Source organism: Mytilus galloprovincialis, chromosome 1 (genome assembly GCF_965363235.1).
Source record: "Mytilus galloprovincialis chromosome 1, xbMytGall1.hap1.1, whole genome shotgun sequence".
Classification (NCBI taxonomy): domain Eukaryota; kingdom Metazoa; phylum Mollusca; class Bivalvia; order Mytilida; family Mytilidae; genus Mytilus; species Mytilus galloprovincialis.
Window position 1 is genome coordinate 55,256,781 of NC_134838.1, and position 12,972 is coordinate 55,269,752.

A 12,972-nucleotide genomic window follows, 5' to 3' on the forward strand; every position below is an offset into this window, starting at 1 on the left:
ACAAGATTTCATAATAAAAAAAAAACATGTATAAGATATCTTATAAACTATATCCGATATCTTATAAAGTATAAAATATATTTTATAAACTATCATATATAGTATATAAGATATCTTATAAAAAAAGGCCTCTTGAATGAGGGTCGAGTACTAGGAACACTTTAATCCACAAGATTTGCTTAGAGTGGGGACTGTTTGATAGCGTATAGTTGTCTCATTGACTCATGCTCTGCGTCTCTTTTCATAAAAATAAGTAAATACGTTTTGATTACGAAATAGATGAACATTTTACAACAAGAAGTCATAAAACGAGTTTCAACAACATTAAGAAAGAAATTCAGTCATCTTTATCATATTGGTTTTACCCTTTGATAATATGATTGTCGACAGAAAAATCAATAATTAAACCACAATGATATACATCAAATGTGTATTGAATATTTGAACATTTAATTTTAACTGAATGGCATTTAACCAAGTATTTAAATAGGTGTTATTCTTTATTCAAGACAATGTTTGTTGTTCAGATAATTTCTTTTAATTGAAATTAATCACATACAGTTATTGAACTGGCAAATATACAAGTATACGTGTCAATGTTTCACACCATTACCAAAAGAAATAGCAATAATTAAATAATGTTAATATAAAGCAATTTTGAAGCATGGCAATATGTTATTTACTTTTTGCATGTAAGTCTAAGTGTTGGCTTAAGTGAATTATTCAAACTATTGATTATGTTTTTATTGTAATATACATGTATGAGCTCTCGCAAGTCGCATAGCAACTGTCGAGCCCTTTAATCCAGTCTGTACATACATGAACACCGGAAGCTAAAACGAATGTAGAGGTGTTTTAGTGGAATATTAACAGTGTTGTTCGACCATTTATACGACATGGAGCTAACACAGCGACCAAGGACCACTGAGTAAGTTATTAACTGTGGAAAATTAACATTTGTCACTTAAAAAATTGCAATTAACACAGTTGAGAAAAAGTCAATGTATTTCGGAATGCATAGCTCAGTTGATCTGAATACTATATATCTTATAAATACAGTAGGTTACCTAAAATGTTTGTTTTGCAAAGAAAATCTAAATGGTAGATATACTAGCGCACATAACACCTATCCATATTGCAAAACAAAGTACACATATTTGTTCAGGGGAAAGAAATTTATGGTCACTTATCACTTTATAAAAATTAAATGCATTACTGAGTAATTGAATTGGGTGAATTCTAGCTGCAAAATTTTTGAATCTAAGAACATTTGATTGGACATAATGATAAGTAAATCATGAAAGGCGAAGCATTTTTTTCTCCAGAATTGTATGAAAACAGAAATTTCTATTCTTAAATCGATAATCTGCTTTCTAACATATATATTTATTTATTTCTTGAACTGGTACTAGCTCGTATGCCTGTTATTTAAGTTGTAAGGATTTATCATTAACATCGGAGTAAATGTATCGAAATCCACAATTTCAGATTGCACTTCAAGTTAATGTGCATGTAACATATGTTATTAAACTGAAAATAGTACTTTATTTATTTATTTTTTCTAACAAATGGATAAATAAATATCTTAATAGGTCAAGTGAAACCCGTTTTCGTGACAGTCATAATTTTCCATTGATTTCTGGTGTCAAATTATAGAATGTTTTCTATTTTCATTTCATTCAATTTGTCATTGTCTATTGTCTATATTACACTTTAACGTCCCATTTCTTGTCTTAATTCTTAGTATTTTGTTCGTTTCTAGCTAATTGCGCAATATTACACGTATTATAAGGTTAATGGTACAAGATTTAATGTAGGTTGGTCACAAATTAGAAGAGATAAAAATTCGGACGTCATGTTGATTTATTGACTAAAACCCAGAGGCGGATTTAGAGGGGGGGGCCCAGGGGGCCCGGCCCCCCCCCCTTTTGGGGAAAAAATTTGGTTGCTTATATAGGGAATCACTGAAGTGTGACTGGAGCGGGCCCCCTCTTAGGTCAGTCAGTGGGCCCCCACTTATGAAAATTTCTGGATCCGCCACTGAAACCTGCTTGGTTTTTTTTCATATGCATTGTTGATATACTTCAACATGAAACAATATCATGAATAAATCCCAATTGGTGTTCTATCGACTAAATCTGCAAGTCATTCCATAGAGCATTTGTTATAGAAGGGCCGGTTATCAAATGCTATAGAAAATGCTAAAATCAGTTGTTGATCACTTCAAAATGCTGGTGTACACTTACCTTTAAGTTTTGATTTATCAAATCATTCTGGTAAAACTAGCGTTCGTCAAATTTCTACCAATTCTATATTTTTCAATCATTTTGATAGCATTAATGTAGATTCATGGCATACCGCCATCTTGGATTGTATATTTTGGATAATCAGCAAGATTTATTCATACAAATAAACAGTCTTACCAATAAAATTTGCAAATCAGTCTACACATTTGCAGATTTGGGCAAATAACTAGACTGATTGTGTACTGACACCATTTTAAAACATATTATAAATTCTACCTTCTATCAATTTATTACAAACTTCTATCTCATAGATTTCTTTTTATGCACAAAAATGTGTTTTTTCATGATCATTCTAAGCAAATTTAGGCAAGACTCCTAGCTTGGAAATTCATTAATTGCATTGTAAAATTATCATTTTGGTAAAGTATAAGAAAATTCTCTCTCGGGAAACATATACCGATGATCTACCTTAAGCACCCAGCGTGATTAGTTCTGTTGAAAAGTGACACTTTATAAAATTTGGTGCGTCCAGAGCGCATATCTAGATTGGCCTTGTTTTGGAACGCTCAAACCGAAACATCTGAGTCTGACAATGATGTACAAATACATGAGTATCAGAGTTTATGATTAATAAAGTGACTTTAGAATGTACAAAACTTTCAGATTACTAGTATCTAAAAATCATTTTGAAAATTGCACGTCTGTGACGTTGTGAACACCATTGCCGTTGGCAACTATGCTAAAGTCATACATAGTACGAGGTGCAGATATAAGAGAAGCCAATGGCTGTTTTTTGGTTTTTGGTTTGTTGATTTAATGTTTTAGTGTGATTGAAATTTTAACAGTCGTATACTATGTCTGTCCACAGCATGACGTTTTGGTCGAGATATGACCCAGTTCGACAACCAAAAGGAAACACAGACCACTGGTCAAAGTTCAGACAACGAGTAAGTGATATTATTAGTTATAAACTGCTTTATTGTAAAGATCTGTTTGCCCATATAGGCCAATTTTCTATGTACAAGAAAGGCGACTTTCAGTCTTTACAGATTAGTACCATGCATGTGTTTATTGTCTTTTATTAGGATTTGTTTTGTATGATTAAAGCTGATCTGATTTTTTTTTCAAATTGAAAATTTCCGCGTTTTTTTTTTTCTTGTGAGGTTCTGTTACATCAATGACTCAAATTAGATAAAGGGGGTCTACACAGGTTGTGAAAAAATGAAAGACTTAAAATAAGACCTAACTATTACTTTCATCATAAAAACGACTTTTAGAAAAAATGAAGAAACCACCGACCACCATCTCAACTAGAACATACAAGGGGCTTGATATTGAACAGAGCTTCATTTGGACAGGCATTTAAAATAGGTTGCGGGGTTGCATAGTATTTTGGGTAACAATATAGATGCACGATAAATGGTTTTTAAATAACAGACCATCAAGATGAGCTATGGCATTTTACAACCAGTTTCACTCGGTGGTCACACCTAAACCTTTAGAATCATCAAGCAATTGTGAATTGTAATCGTTAAAATCCAAAAACACAAGAAGGAATATCCAAATTACAAAAAAAACTGAAACCAACTAAAGCAACTGGTAACAAAATAGCACCACACTTTTTTTTAAAGAAGTATCTGATGAAATTTCACTATAATGCTATCTGGCTGGTTCAAATTATCAGTAACTACTGGAGGGAGGCCAATTTTACGCTAGTATTCATAAAAGGAGACAAATCTTAAACCAACTATCATAAGCCAATTGCCTAATTGTTGAATGATATCAAAATGAAAAAGATGATTTTCTCCCCTGCATGTCTAACTTTTTTCATTTTCTTTTTTTACTGATATTTTTTTTTTTTGCCTAAAATTCAGTTGAGGCAGTTGCCTCGTCTGCCTCATCGGTATACTACTATAGTTACGTCAGTTCTATCTTTAAAAAATTATATTGTATACTGGTATGTTGTATTGCAGTCTGCACCAAAAACTTTTTCAACCACTAGTCCATAGACCAATATTCTGACATTTTTCTTATTTGGCCAAACAAAGTTTTGCAAAAACTTACTAGTCCGAATGAAATTTTACTAGTCTGGGGCATCGGACTAGTGGCTAACCGTGCAGACTGTATTGTATTAATCAAATGAGTGTACTAATTTCTACATTGCAGACTAGTGTTTCAATGGGACCAAATGTTAGAGCTCAAGATTTAATGAGTAAGTACCTAAGTTATATTCTTAAACATTGTTTTGTATCGCTAAAAACAATATATTTTCATTATTATGCCCCACCTACGATAGTAGAGGGGCAATATGTTTTCTGGTCTGTGCGTCCGTTCGTTCGTCTGTTCGTTCGTTCGTTCGTTCGTCCGTCTGTCCCGCTTCAGGTTAAAGTTTTTGGTCAAGGTAGTTTTTGATGAAGTTGAAGTCCAATCGACTTCAAACTTAGTATACATGTTCCCTATGAGATGATCTTTTTAATTTTAATGCCAAATTAGAGGGTTTACCCCAATTTCACGGTCCACTGAACATAGAAAATTATAGTGCGAGTGGGGCATTCGTGTATACTGAGGACACATTCTTGTTATAAAGGATTCTGAAAGGTTGATAACTCTTCGATTGAATTCTTAACTTCTTCTGGTGTATGGAACGGTGCTTTAGGGGCATGTAAAAGGGAGTTGAGGTCGTTGGCAAAATATTTCCTGCATTGAAAACCACTCCTAAATTGTACTGTAAATATAGCTACTAGAGCACTAGATACTTATTATGAATATCGAAAAATTTACACATGTAAACGTGAAATTTTAACTTGATTGCTTACACATTACAAAAGGTTTGTATTTGAAAAGGCTTTCACATTTTGAAATATCCAATATTGCCTTTGATTTGTTTTCAATCCGATTGCATCTTTTGCGGTTACATCTTAGTAGTGCGGTGACAGAAGTGTAAAAAGTCGTCTAGATCGCGAGTTTAATCTCCCCAAATAACACACGGCTAAAAATGGTCTTAACTTAAAGACAAATATGTCTTCTTTAGTTTTTGCCCTGTCGTCAGAATTTCGTACGGTCACTTTTTTCTAAAAAGTCGTTTTAATGACTGGTAGTATATTGGAGAGTTTCAACCCCCCTTTTTCAAAATGAAAAAATATGTATGTTTGCTTACATTTAATTGAAATAGTTTTTCCTGAAGCTATTTCTATATGTCAAAATATTCCATTCAGTATTTTATTTTCTTCTAATCTATGAAATTGCGAAGTTTAGACTATTTAAAATTGAGGTAATTTTAATTGCAAATTCAGACTCAAACTTTAGTTTCCTCTTCATAGTAGTAATAAAAATTATCCCATAATATTTTAAGCATATAATATTTAATAAAACTAATTAGTGATAAAAATTTCGGAACCAAAATATGAAAAAAAAACCATAAGAAATCAATGGAAAAAGAATGGAGTAAAAATCTGCAATTTCATCACGGAACTCAATCACTTGCCTTCCGTCACATTTTGTGTATTAGTCAATAATTTGCTCTCAAATGATAAAAAATTACTACCTTTTTCGCTATTATATACACATATTTTCAATTAGAGTGCACTGATATATGCCACATACTTTGTTTGTACATGTTTATATTCTAAGTTTTTTCGTTATAAAACATCAAAAATACTTTGTCAGAAAAATATTATTGTAAAATCAAAATAATTGACGGATAGTTTCAGTAAATATTCCGTGATATGTCAAGTCGTTTGCAACTTGCTCCATTAAGTTCAAAGAAAAGGCAAAAGTCGTTACATTTTATGCAGTGCATAATATGCCAAAAAAAACCTTGATTGAAATTTTATGTCAATTTACCAGTTTAGGGAAGTCGATTTTTGTATCTGCATTGCATAAAAGATTGGATGAGGTGAATATCAAGCTGTTTCATGCAATAGCTGTTAATTTGAAGAACTCCGCGCAGGCAGTTTATCATCGTTCATGCCACAAAACTTACACAAGTAAACATATTTGTTCCCCCTTTTAGAGCGAGGAAGCTCTAGTCTAATATTTAATGACGACATACAATTATCTGACTGTTGTCCCTCTGTTTCGGGTATTTGTACACGTTCTAGAATGCAGTCGTTCAACTGGAGCGCTTGTATATTTGTTGCAAACAAAACATTTTAGAAAGATAAAAAATTACTCAAGTTTGAATCAGATGAGCGTATTAAAAATGTTTTATCCGTGTCAGATAAAGTTAAAGTTGAAATAGTTTCCCGTCCATCTTTTAAACTTCAATCACTCTGTCATTTTGGTTGCATTACAAATTATTTGGTAAAAACGTAAAAAAAAAAAAAAATCCAAACCCGTGGAAGCAGATATCTCAATTAATGGTAATTCCTCATGACACCGTTACTCGATAAATATAGATCATTTCTTCCGGCTGATTCTAATTTAAAATATTCTACATGTAAAATGCAGTCTAAACTAATTTATTTCTATAGAAATTCAGTTGTCAAACAACTTCAACAAGTTCAAGGAAAATATAACAAAATATTTAGAAGCAAAATAACTATTTAAGATGCCATTTAAGCTTCTAGTCAATTGAAAACTGACCTCAAAATCTCAATTTCAACTGCAATAGACACAAATAACGGACAGATATTTCATTCCGCTGCAAGTTTACTTAGAAAAGACATCGAAACTCTAAAGAAGACTACCCAACTTCGGATGAATTGTCTCTTCCTTCTTAATTCAGCCAATGCTTTCGTATTTATGGCAATTCATTCTATGGTTACTCAATGAAAATGCATACAGCCAAGACTATTCTCAGGAAATGGCACCAGAGAAATTGAGGAAATGCTAAGCAATTGTTGAGGCAATCGTTTTTGTTTTACTCCTTTTCATTTAGGATTGGCTTTACAAATGTACCATGAGTTTGGTTCAAAACACCTTGTTGAAACATTGAATGCCAATGGATTTTATGCTACTTAAAGTAAAGTGCGACGCTATCTAATATGTTGCCAACCATGAAATTGAGCGAATTCAAGATAGTGTGTACGTCTCGTATAATGTTTCCCCAGCATCTTTGCAGACAAGCATATGGATGTCATCACACCTTCCTAAATCCCCTTTTAGATCTCTTTTAAAATCTTGGATGAATTGATAGGGATGGTTTGAAGCTGGTGATTGTTTTAGGAACAAATGTCTTCGGACTTCCTACAGTACCTTGTCTGTACATGTAAAGAAAAACTCAAAATAACGTGTTTGCTTTGAGCAGAACCTTTCATGTGCAGACCTGTGGCCATGAGTGAAATGTGTAGAAATATTAAATATCTTGTGACGGTTGATGAAAATGAAGATGATGGAGATAACGGTTGATTTGGTATAAAGCTTATTGCACTGGTACACACAGTTCCAGTCCCGAGGTTAGGGGAGTGTTGGCGTGCCCTTAAAAAAGGTAAACCCCGCCAATATCTGTATGTGTCTGTTTTAAGTCACGAGACGGTAATGCAGTGTTTGTCGTTTGTTTCTATATACTATATTTGTTTCTTTCTTTTTTATTTTGTACGTTAATCAGGTCGTTAGATTTTGTGTTTGTTTTACATTATTCATTTCGGGAATTGAAGACTATGCAGTATGAATTTTACTCATTGTTGAAGCCCGTACGGGACCTATAATTGTTTTATGTCTTATTTGGTCTCATTTGGAGAGTTGTCTCATTTGCAATCATATCACATCTTCTTTTTTTATATGGAATACTTTTGAAGTTTGGGGTACGTTGCAAGGGAAAAAAGGGGGAATATAGTTACAAAACCTATAATGTAATAGATAATAACCAGAGTTAAATACACAACAAAAGATAATACTATGGTAGCAGTAATAATTGTGAAAAAAACCCAAAAGCAACGAGTAGTCTATAAAAAAAACTGAAGTATCCGCAAATTCAATTTGAGGTCATATTTGACTGTAGTGTTCTATGGCTTTGGTTTGATGACTCACCCACTATGATAGTTTAAAAAATAATTTTAAAGTATTGTCCTGCATGACACTTGATTTTTACCTGAAATTGATATTTTTCATAAGGTTAAGGTGCTCTAAACATTTTATAGGTTGAAAACTTGATTTTTGAAGTTTTGTTTATAAAACGTCGTTTTAGGATTTTTTTTGATAAAAAAATCTGAATGATGAAGGTTTATGTACAAAAACAAACATTACTAAAACCGAAACAGTATCATTTGTATATAGGTACAGTTTAGAAATAGAAAAAAATGTCAAAATTGAAACCCTCCCAAACTTTCACAGATTTTTAGATATGACATTTGACCTCAATTAAAAAAAATGTGACCATATCAAGTCCTGACGACAGGCATATTATTATAGTACATGATTCCCTCTTTCCAATGATATATTATGTAGGTGTGTGTTCGGTGGGGAGATGAAATTCCAAAAAATCTGCCTTCAGTCACCGCACTATAGATTAACTAAAACATGTACAATCGCATGGTAAATCTCGTCGCTGGACCTGCATTTTTACATATAACGACATGGCTCATGAGCGGTATTTCAAAATTATTTTGAACGGTTTGTTTTCATGAATATTTGCCTAATATTTGTAGGTCTTGGAGGAGCAGATTTCATGCAGATGAAACCAAAAAGAGGTATCAATAAAAATTTCCTCCGAAATTCTTACAGCGAAAGAGCAAAGGAAGGATTCAGATACTGGTTGATAGAACCACCAAAACCAACAAATTGTAAGTTTTAGTTCTAGATATAAATATAACGAGATGTGGTATGGTAACCAGAAAGATAAACATCCTCCAGAATGCAAATGACTATTCTTGGAAATATTTGTTAATCGCTGGACATTTATTTACATTCGGAGTAACTACGAAATTATCTATAATTCTTTTGGAAGACTTTTATTTTAAGGGTATGCATAAGTCCATTTTGCTCTTCATATGACAATAAAAGGTTGTGTTTTTCACCCCCTAATTATTGGAGGATGAAGGAAGGTTTTCCTAACTAGTAATTTTGGGAGATCAAATGGTTGAAATTTGCATAAACAATACATGTTATATGTTTGTTTTTAGTTGTTAATTGCATATCTATAATTTGGTTTAAAACTAAGCCGAGTTCTTAAGCCAAACATCCTTCAAAACTTACAACGGCTTTTTCAAACTTCATTGATTTTTGTGAACATTATTCAGTATGAAACAAAGGAGGAATGGTGACCAAAGTGGTCTTTTTGGTTACAGTATAAATACGAAAATGTGACGTGAGTGCCAATTAGATAACTATAAAAAGGAGAGTTGGTATGATAAATGAAGATGTGGTTGATAGAACCACCAAAACTAACAAATAACTCTCTATCCAAGTCCAAATGTATAAATAGTAAACAATCACAGGCATATTTTACCAAAATTAAACCGTTGAAAAATAGAATAGTCTGCAGTTCTTATAAGAAAATCCCTTTGACATTTATAAATAACTAAAGTTGATACATGTATAGAACTCTCGTTTCAAGATAGTTAAGTATTGTAAATTTTAAGATAGACTGGTGATATGTGATGGGTTTGGTCATCCAAATGCATTTAGTTATAAGCATGGAAGTATTATATTTAACACTTCTGTGATTATAGAACGTTGACCAAAACCTAGTCCGATAATGTAAGACTTCTAGTTTCATATATCGTTTGCATTCAATGTTTTATCATTTGATGTTGTTTTTTTACTATCAATGCGTGGTTCAGCATTCAGCATTGATAGTGAAAAAATACATTCGATAAAAACCTTGAATACAAACGATATGAAAGAGGGCCTGGCAAAAGTTACCAGAGTGACATTCAAATTCATAGATCGAAAATAAACTGACAACGCCATGGCTAAAAATAAAAAGACAAACCCAAATAATAGTACAAAAGACACAACATAGAAAACTAAAGCCTAAGGACCAAAAACTGGGGGTGATATCAGGTGCTCCGGAAGGGTAAGCTGATCCTGCTCGACCGTGATGTGGCACCCGTCGGGTTGTTCATGTTATTACAAACCCGGTTAATAATCTAATTCGGTAGGTGACATTCGTGAAAAGGGAACGGGATTGTAGTTACAACTTAAGGAACATAATCGATATCATCTGTGAAAACCTACGAAGTCTAATATTATAGAACTAATCAATCTCAGGATGTGCACTCTTTTTAATTTATAAGTTCATTTATTGAAATTATACTTACTTTGTTTATTCCAAACAAACTACATGAGTTGTAGACCTTATTTTCTCAACACACATGCATATTTTATAGAGATACAACCTGTTGATAAAAGTTTACTTCATGGGACGTAGAGAAGATATACCAACCCTTCTTAGTGAGAAAATATCTAACCTTTTAAGCATCTTTAAAAAAAAAGTTAGAATCGCCTTCATGACTGTACTATATATATTTCGTTTTTTTTTATGGAATTACGCCCCTTTCAAATTTCCAGAATCTAGTTTATAAAAATAATTTTATATTGCAGTTGGAAAGTACGGTATTGGTTCATACAAGACAGTACTGGGTATAGGAAATGCACCAAGAACATAATCGTTGGAAATATGACGTAGTCTTTCGTTCTTTGTTGCACTCTTTGTCATTTTTATAAGACTAGTTTTTACCATGACGATCTTATGTGTCAATCATTCATACCAAAGCAGTATTAGAATACAATATGTGTTGTTGAAATAGACAAATAGAGTCGTTATTTTTTTTTTATATATTTGTTATCAATTCAATATTTATTGTAAAAAAAAAGTTAGATAAAAATAAAAATAAAAATTGTGTTTAATTTATTTAAGACATATTATAAATTCCAAGTGTGTGGTAAATACTGAATGCTCGTGTCAAAAAGATGTCACCAAAAAGTGTTTCAAACGCACAAAATTTATAAAGAACTATGTATTTTCTTTTCCATACAAATATGGCAAGTTACAGAACAGTTACAATATTTTTAATGTGGCGTTGTCAGTACTGAAATTTGACAAAATTTAGAAATAGAAAAATATGAAGATGTATGATTGACAATGATACAACTCTCCTCAAGAGACCAAATGACAAAGTACAACTATAGGTCACCGTACGGCAAATAATGAGCAAAAACCCATACAGCGTTGATAGCTATACAATGTCCCGAAATATCAAATACCGTAAAACAATTCAAACGAGTAAACTAACGGCTTGATTTATGTACAAAATAATGAACGAAAAACAAATATGATATACAGCTGCATACGACAACCACCGAACTACAGGCTTCTGTTTAGGACAGGCACATACAGAATGTGGCGGGGTTAAACTAGTGTTAGTTAAGCTCTTGAGGCCTTCAATCCTCCCCTATCATGTGACAGTGATGTAACTGTATAGAAAAAGTTCAAACTACTTAAAAATCAGCTGAAAAGGGCTTAATTAACTCATCAAGCAGAAGAACATCTAACAAAACACAGACCCGGCGGACGTGGCATGGTATTTATACAATCCCACAACTAAATAACACGCTAGGTACAGACCTGAGAGTATAGTTTAAATCCCTTTTTAAAGGAACCATATTTGCATACGGGGAACCAATGCTTTTATCTCTTGTTTTAGTTATTTGATGATAGTTTCTAAAATCTTGTGTAATAACTGGCATGACAGTTCTTCCTCTGTAGTTGATACACGCTTGCATGCTGTCTTGCTCCCTTATTTAAAATAAAAAAAAAACTTGTGGGACTCTTGTATGTTCCCATACATCATACATGTTTAAAATATATGCACCTGACAGTGGAATGCGTAAAGTTTCTCAGTAGCAGATCATGCATATATATATATATAGGTGATATGCGGTATGTTAGACCATGTAAGTCTGCTGATGTTCCGTTGTTTATAAAACGGTCAGTTTTTTTATTTATTTTTTCAGTGGTTATACATTGTCAATTTTATTAATATGTTGAACAAGCTTGTTTATTGCATGTATGCATATCATCTTCGGTCAAGTTATGGTATGTGCTGTGTAAACGTGTTTTCTGATTGAATGTTACAAGCTGAAATGATCTAGGAATCCATTGATGGTATTATCGCTCTAAACATGGTTTCGCACTTTGACTTTTAATATACCATGATCACATCATTATCTTTTTCCTTTTCTTACGAATCAATCTATGATGCATTTTTGCATTGTTTTACCTTAACTGCTTCGATTATAGTCCTTCTTCTGTTTTTCATATAAATAAGATGTGGTATGAGTGCCAATGAGACAATTCTCCATCCATGTCATAATGTATAAAAAAGTTAACAATTATAGATCAAAGTACCGCCTTGGCTCACATGCACCGAACAGCAAGCTATAAAGGGCCCCAAAATGACCAGTGTATAACAAATTTCAATTCAAACAAAACAAGAGGCTGTCACAACGACAGCAAACCGGATTTATTAACATTTATTTGTGTCCTGCCAATATCACAAGAACCATAACTAAGGAACGGTGAAAGTGAAAATCGTCAATATCAAATTTGACATCCATTTTGTCATCAGTATCAACATATTAAAATTTGAAAAGCTTAGGTTGAATGGTTCATCATGACATGGGTAAATGCAACAACATGAATGGAAACGCCATTTTTCGATCTTTCAAGAACTATGGAACGCCATAGCTGTCTTATGTGTCTTTTTTATTGCTCTTTTATTATAAGATGGTGGTTTTCTATTATAAGATGGTGGTTTTGCATTATACGAAGGTGCTTTTCTAT

General features: G+C 32.7%; 1 protein-coding gene across 1 annotated transcript; it reads left to right on the forward strand.

Moving 5' to 3' along the window:
* Window positions 1-774: 774 nt before the first annotated feature.
* Window positions 775-11,036, forward strand: LOC143079152 (uncharacterized). The gene is made up of 5 exons (XM_076254374.1): window positions 775-928; window positions 3,115-3,193; window positions 4,413-4,458; window positions 8,834-8,968; window positions 10,731-11,036. Exons 1-5 carry the CDS (start codon window positions 897-899, stop codon window positions 10,793-10,795), a joined length of 357 nt encoding a protein of 118 aa, XP_076110489.1. The 5' UTR covers window positions 775-896; the 3' UTR covers window positions 10,796-11,036.
* Window positions 11,037-12,972: the final 1,936 nt, after the last annotated feature.

Coding starts and splice junctions, on each gene's coding strand:
- LOC143079152 (XM_076254374.1), top strand. CDS start 897: ATGGAGCTAACACAGCGACCAAGGACCACTGA. Junction 929..3,114: donor CAGCGACCAAGGACCACTGA/GTAAGTTATTAA, acceptor GTCTGTCCACAG/CATGACGTTTTGGTCGAGAT. Junction 4,459..8,833: donor TAGAGCTCAAGATTTAATGA/GTAAGTACCTAA, acceptor TAATATTTGTAG/GTCTTGGAGGAGCAGATTTC.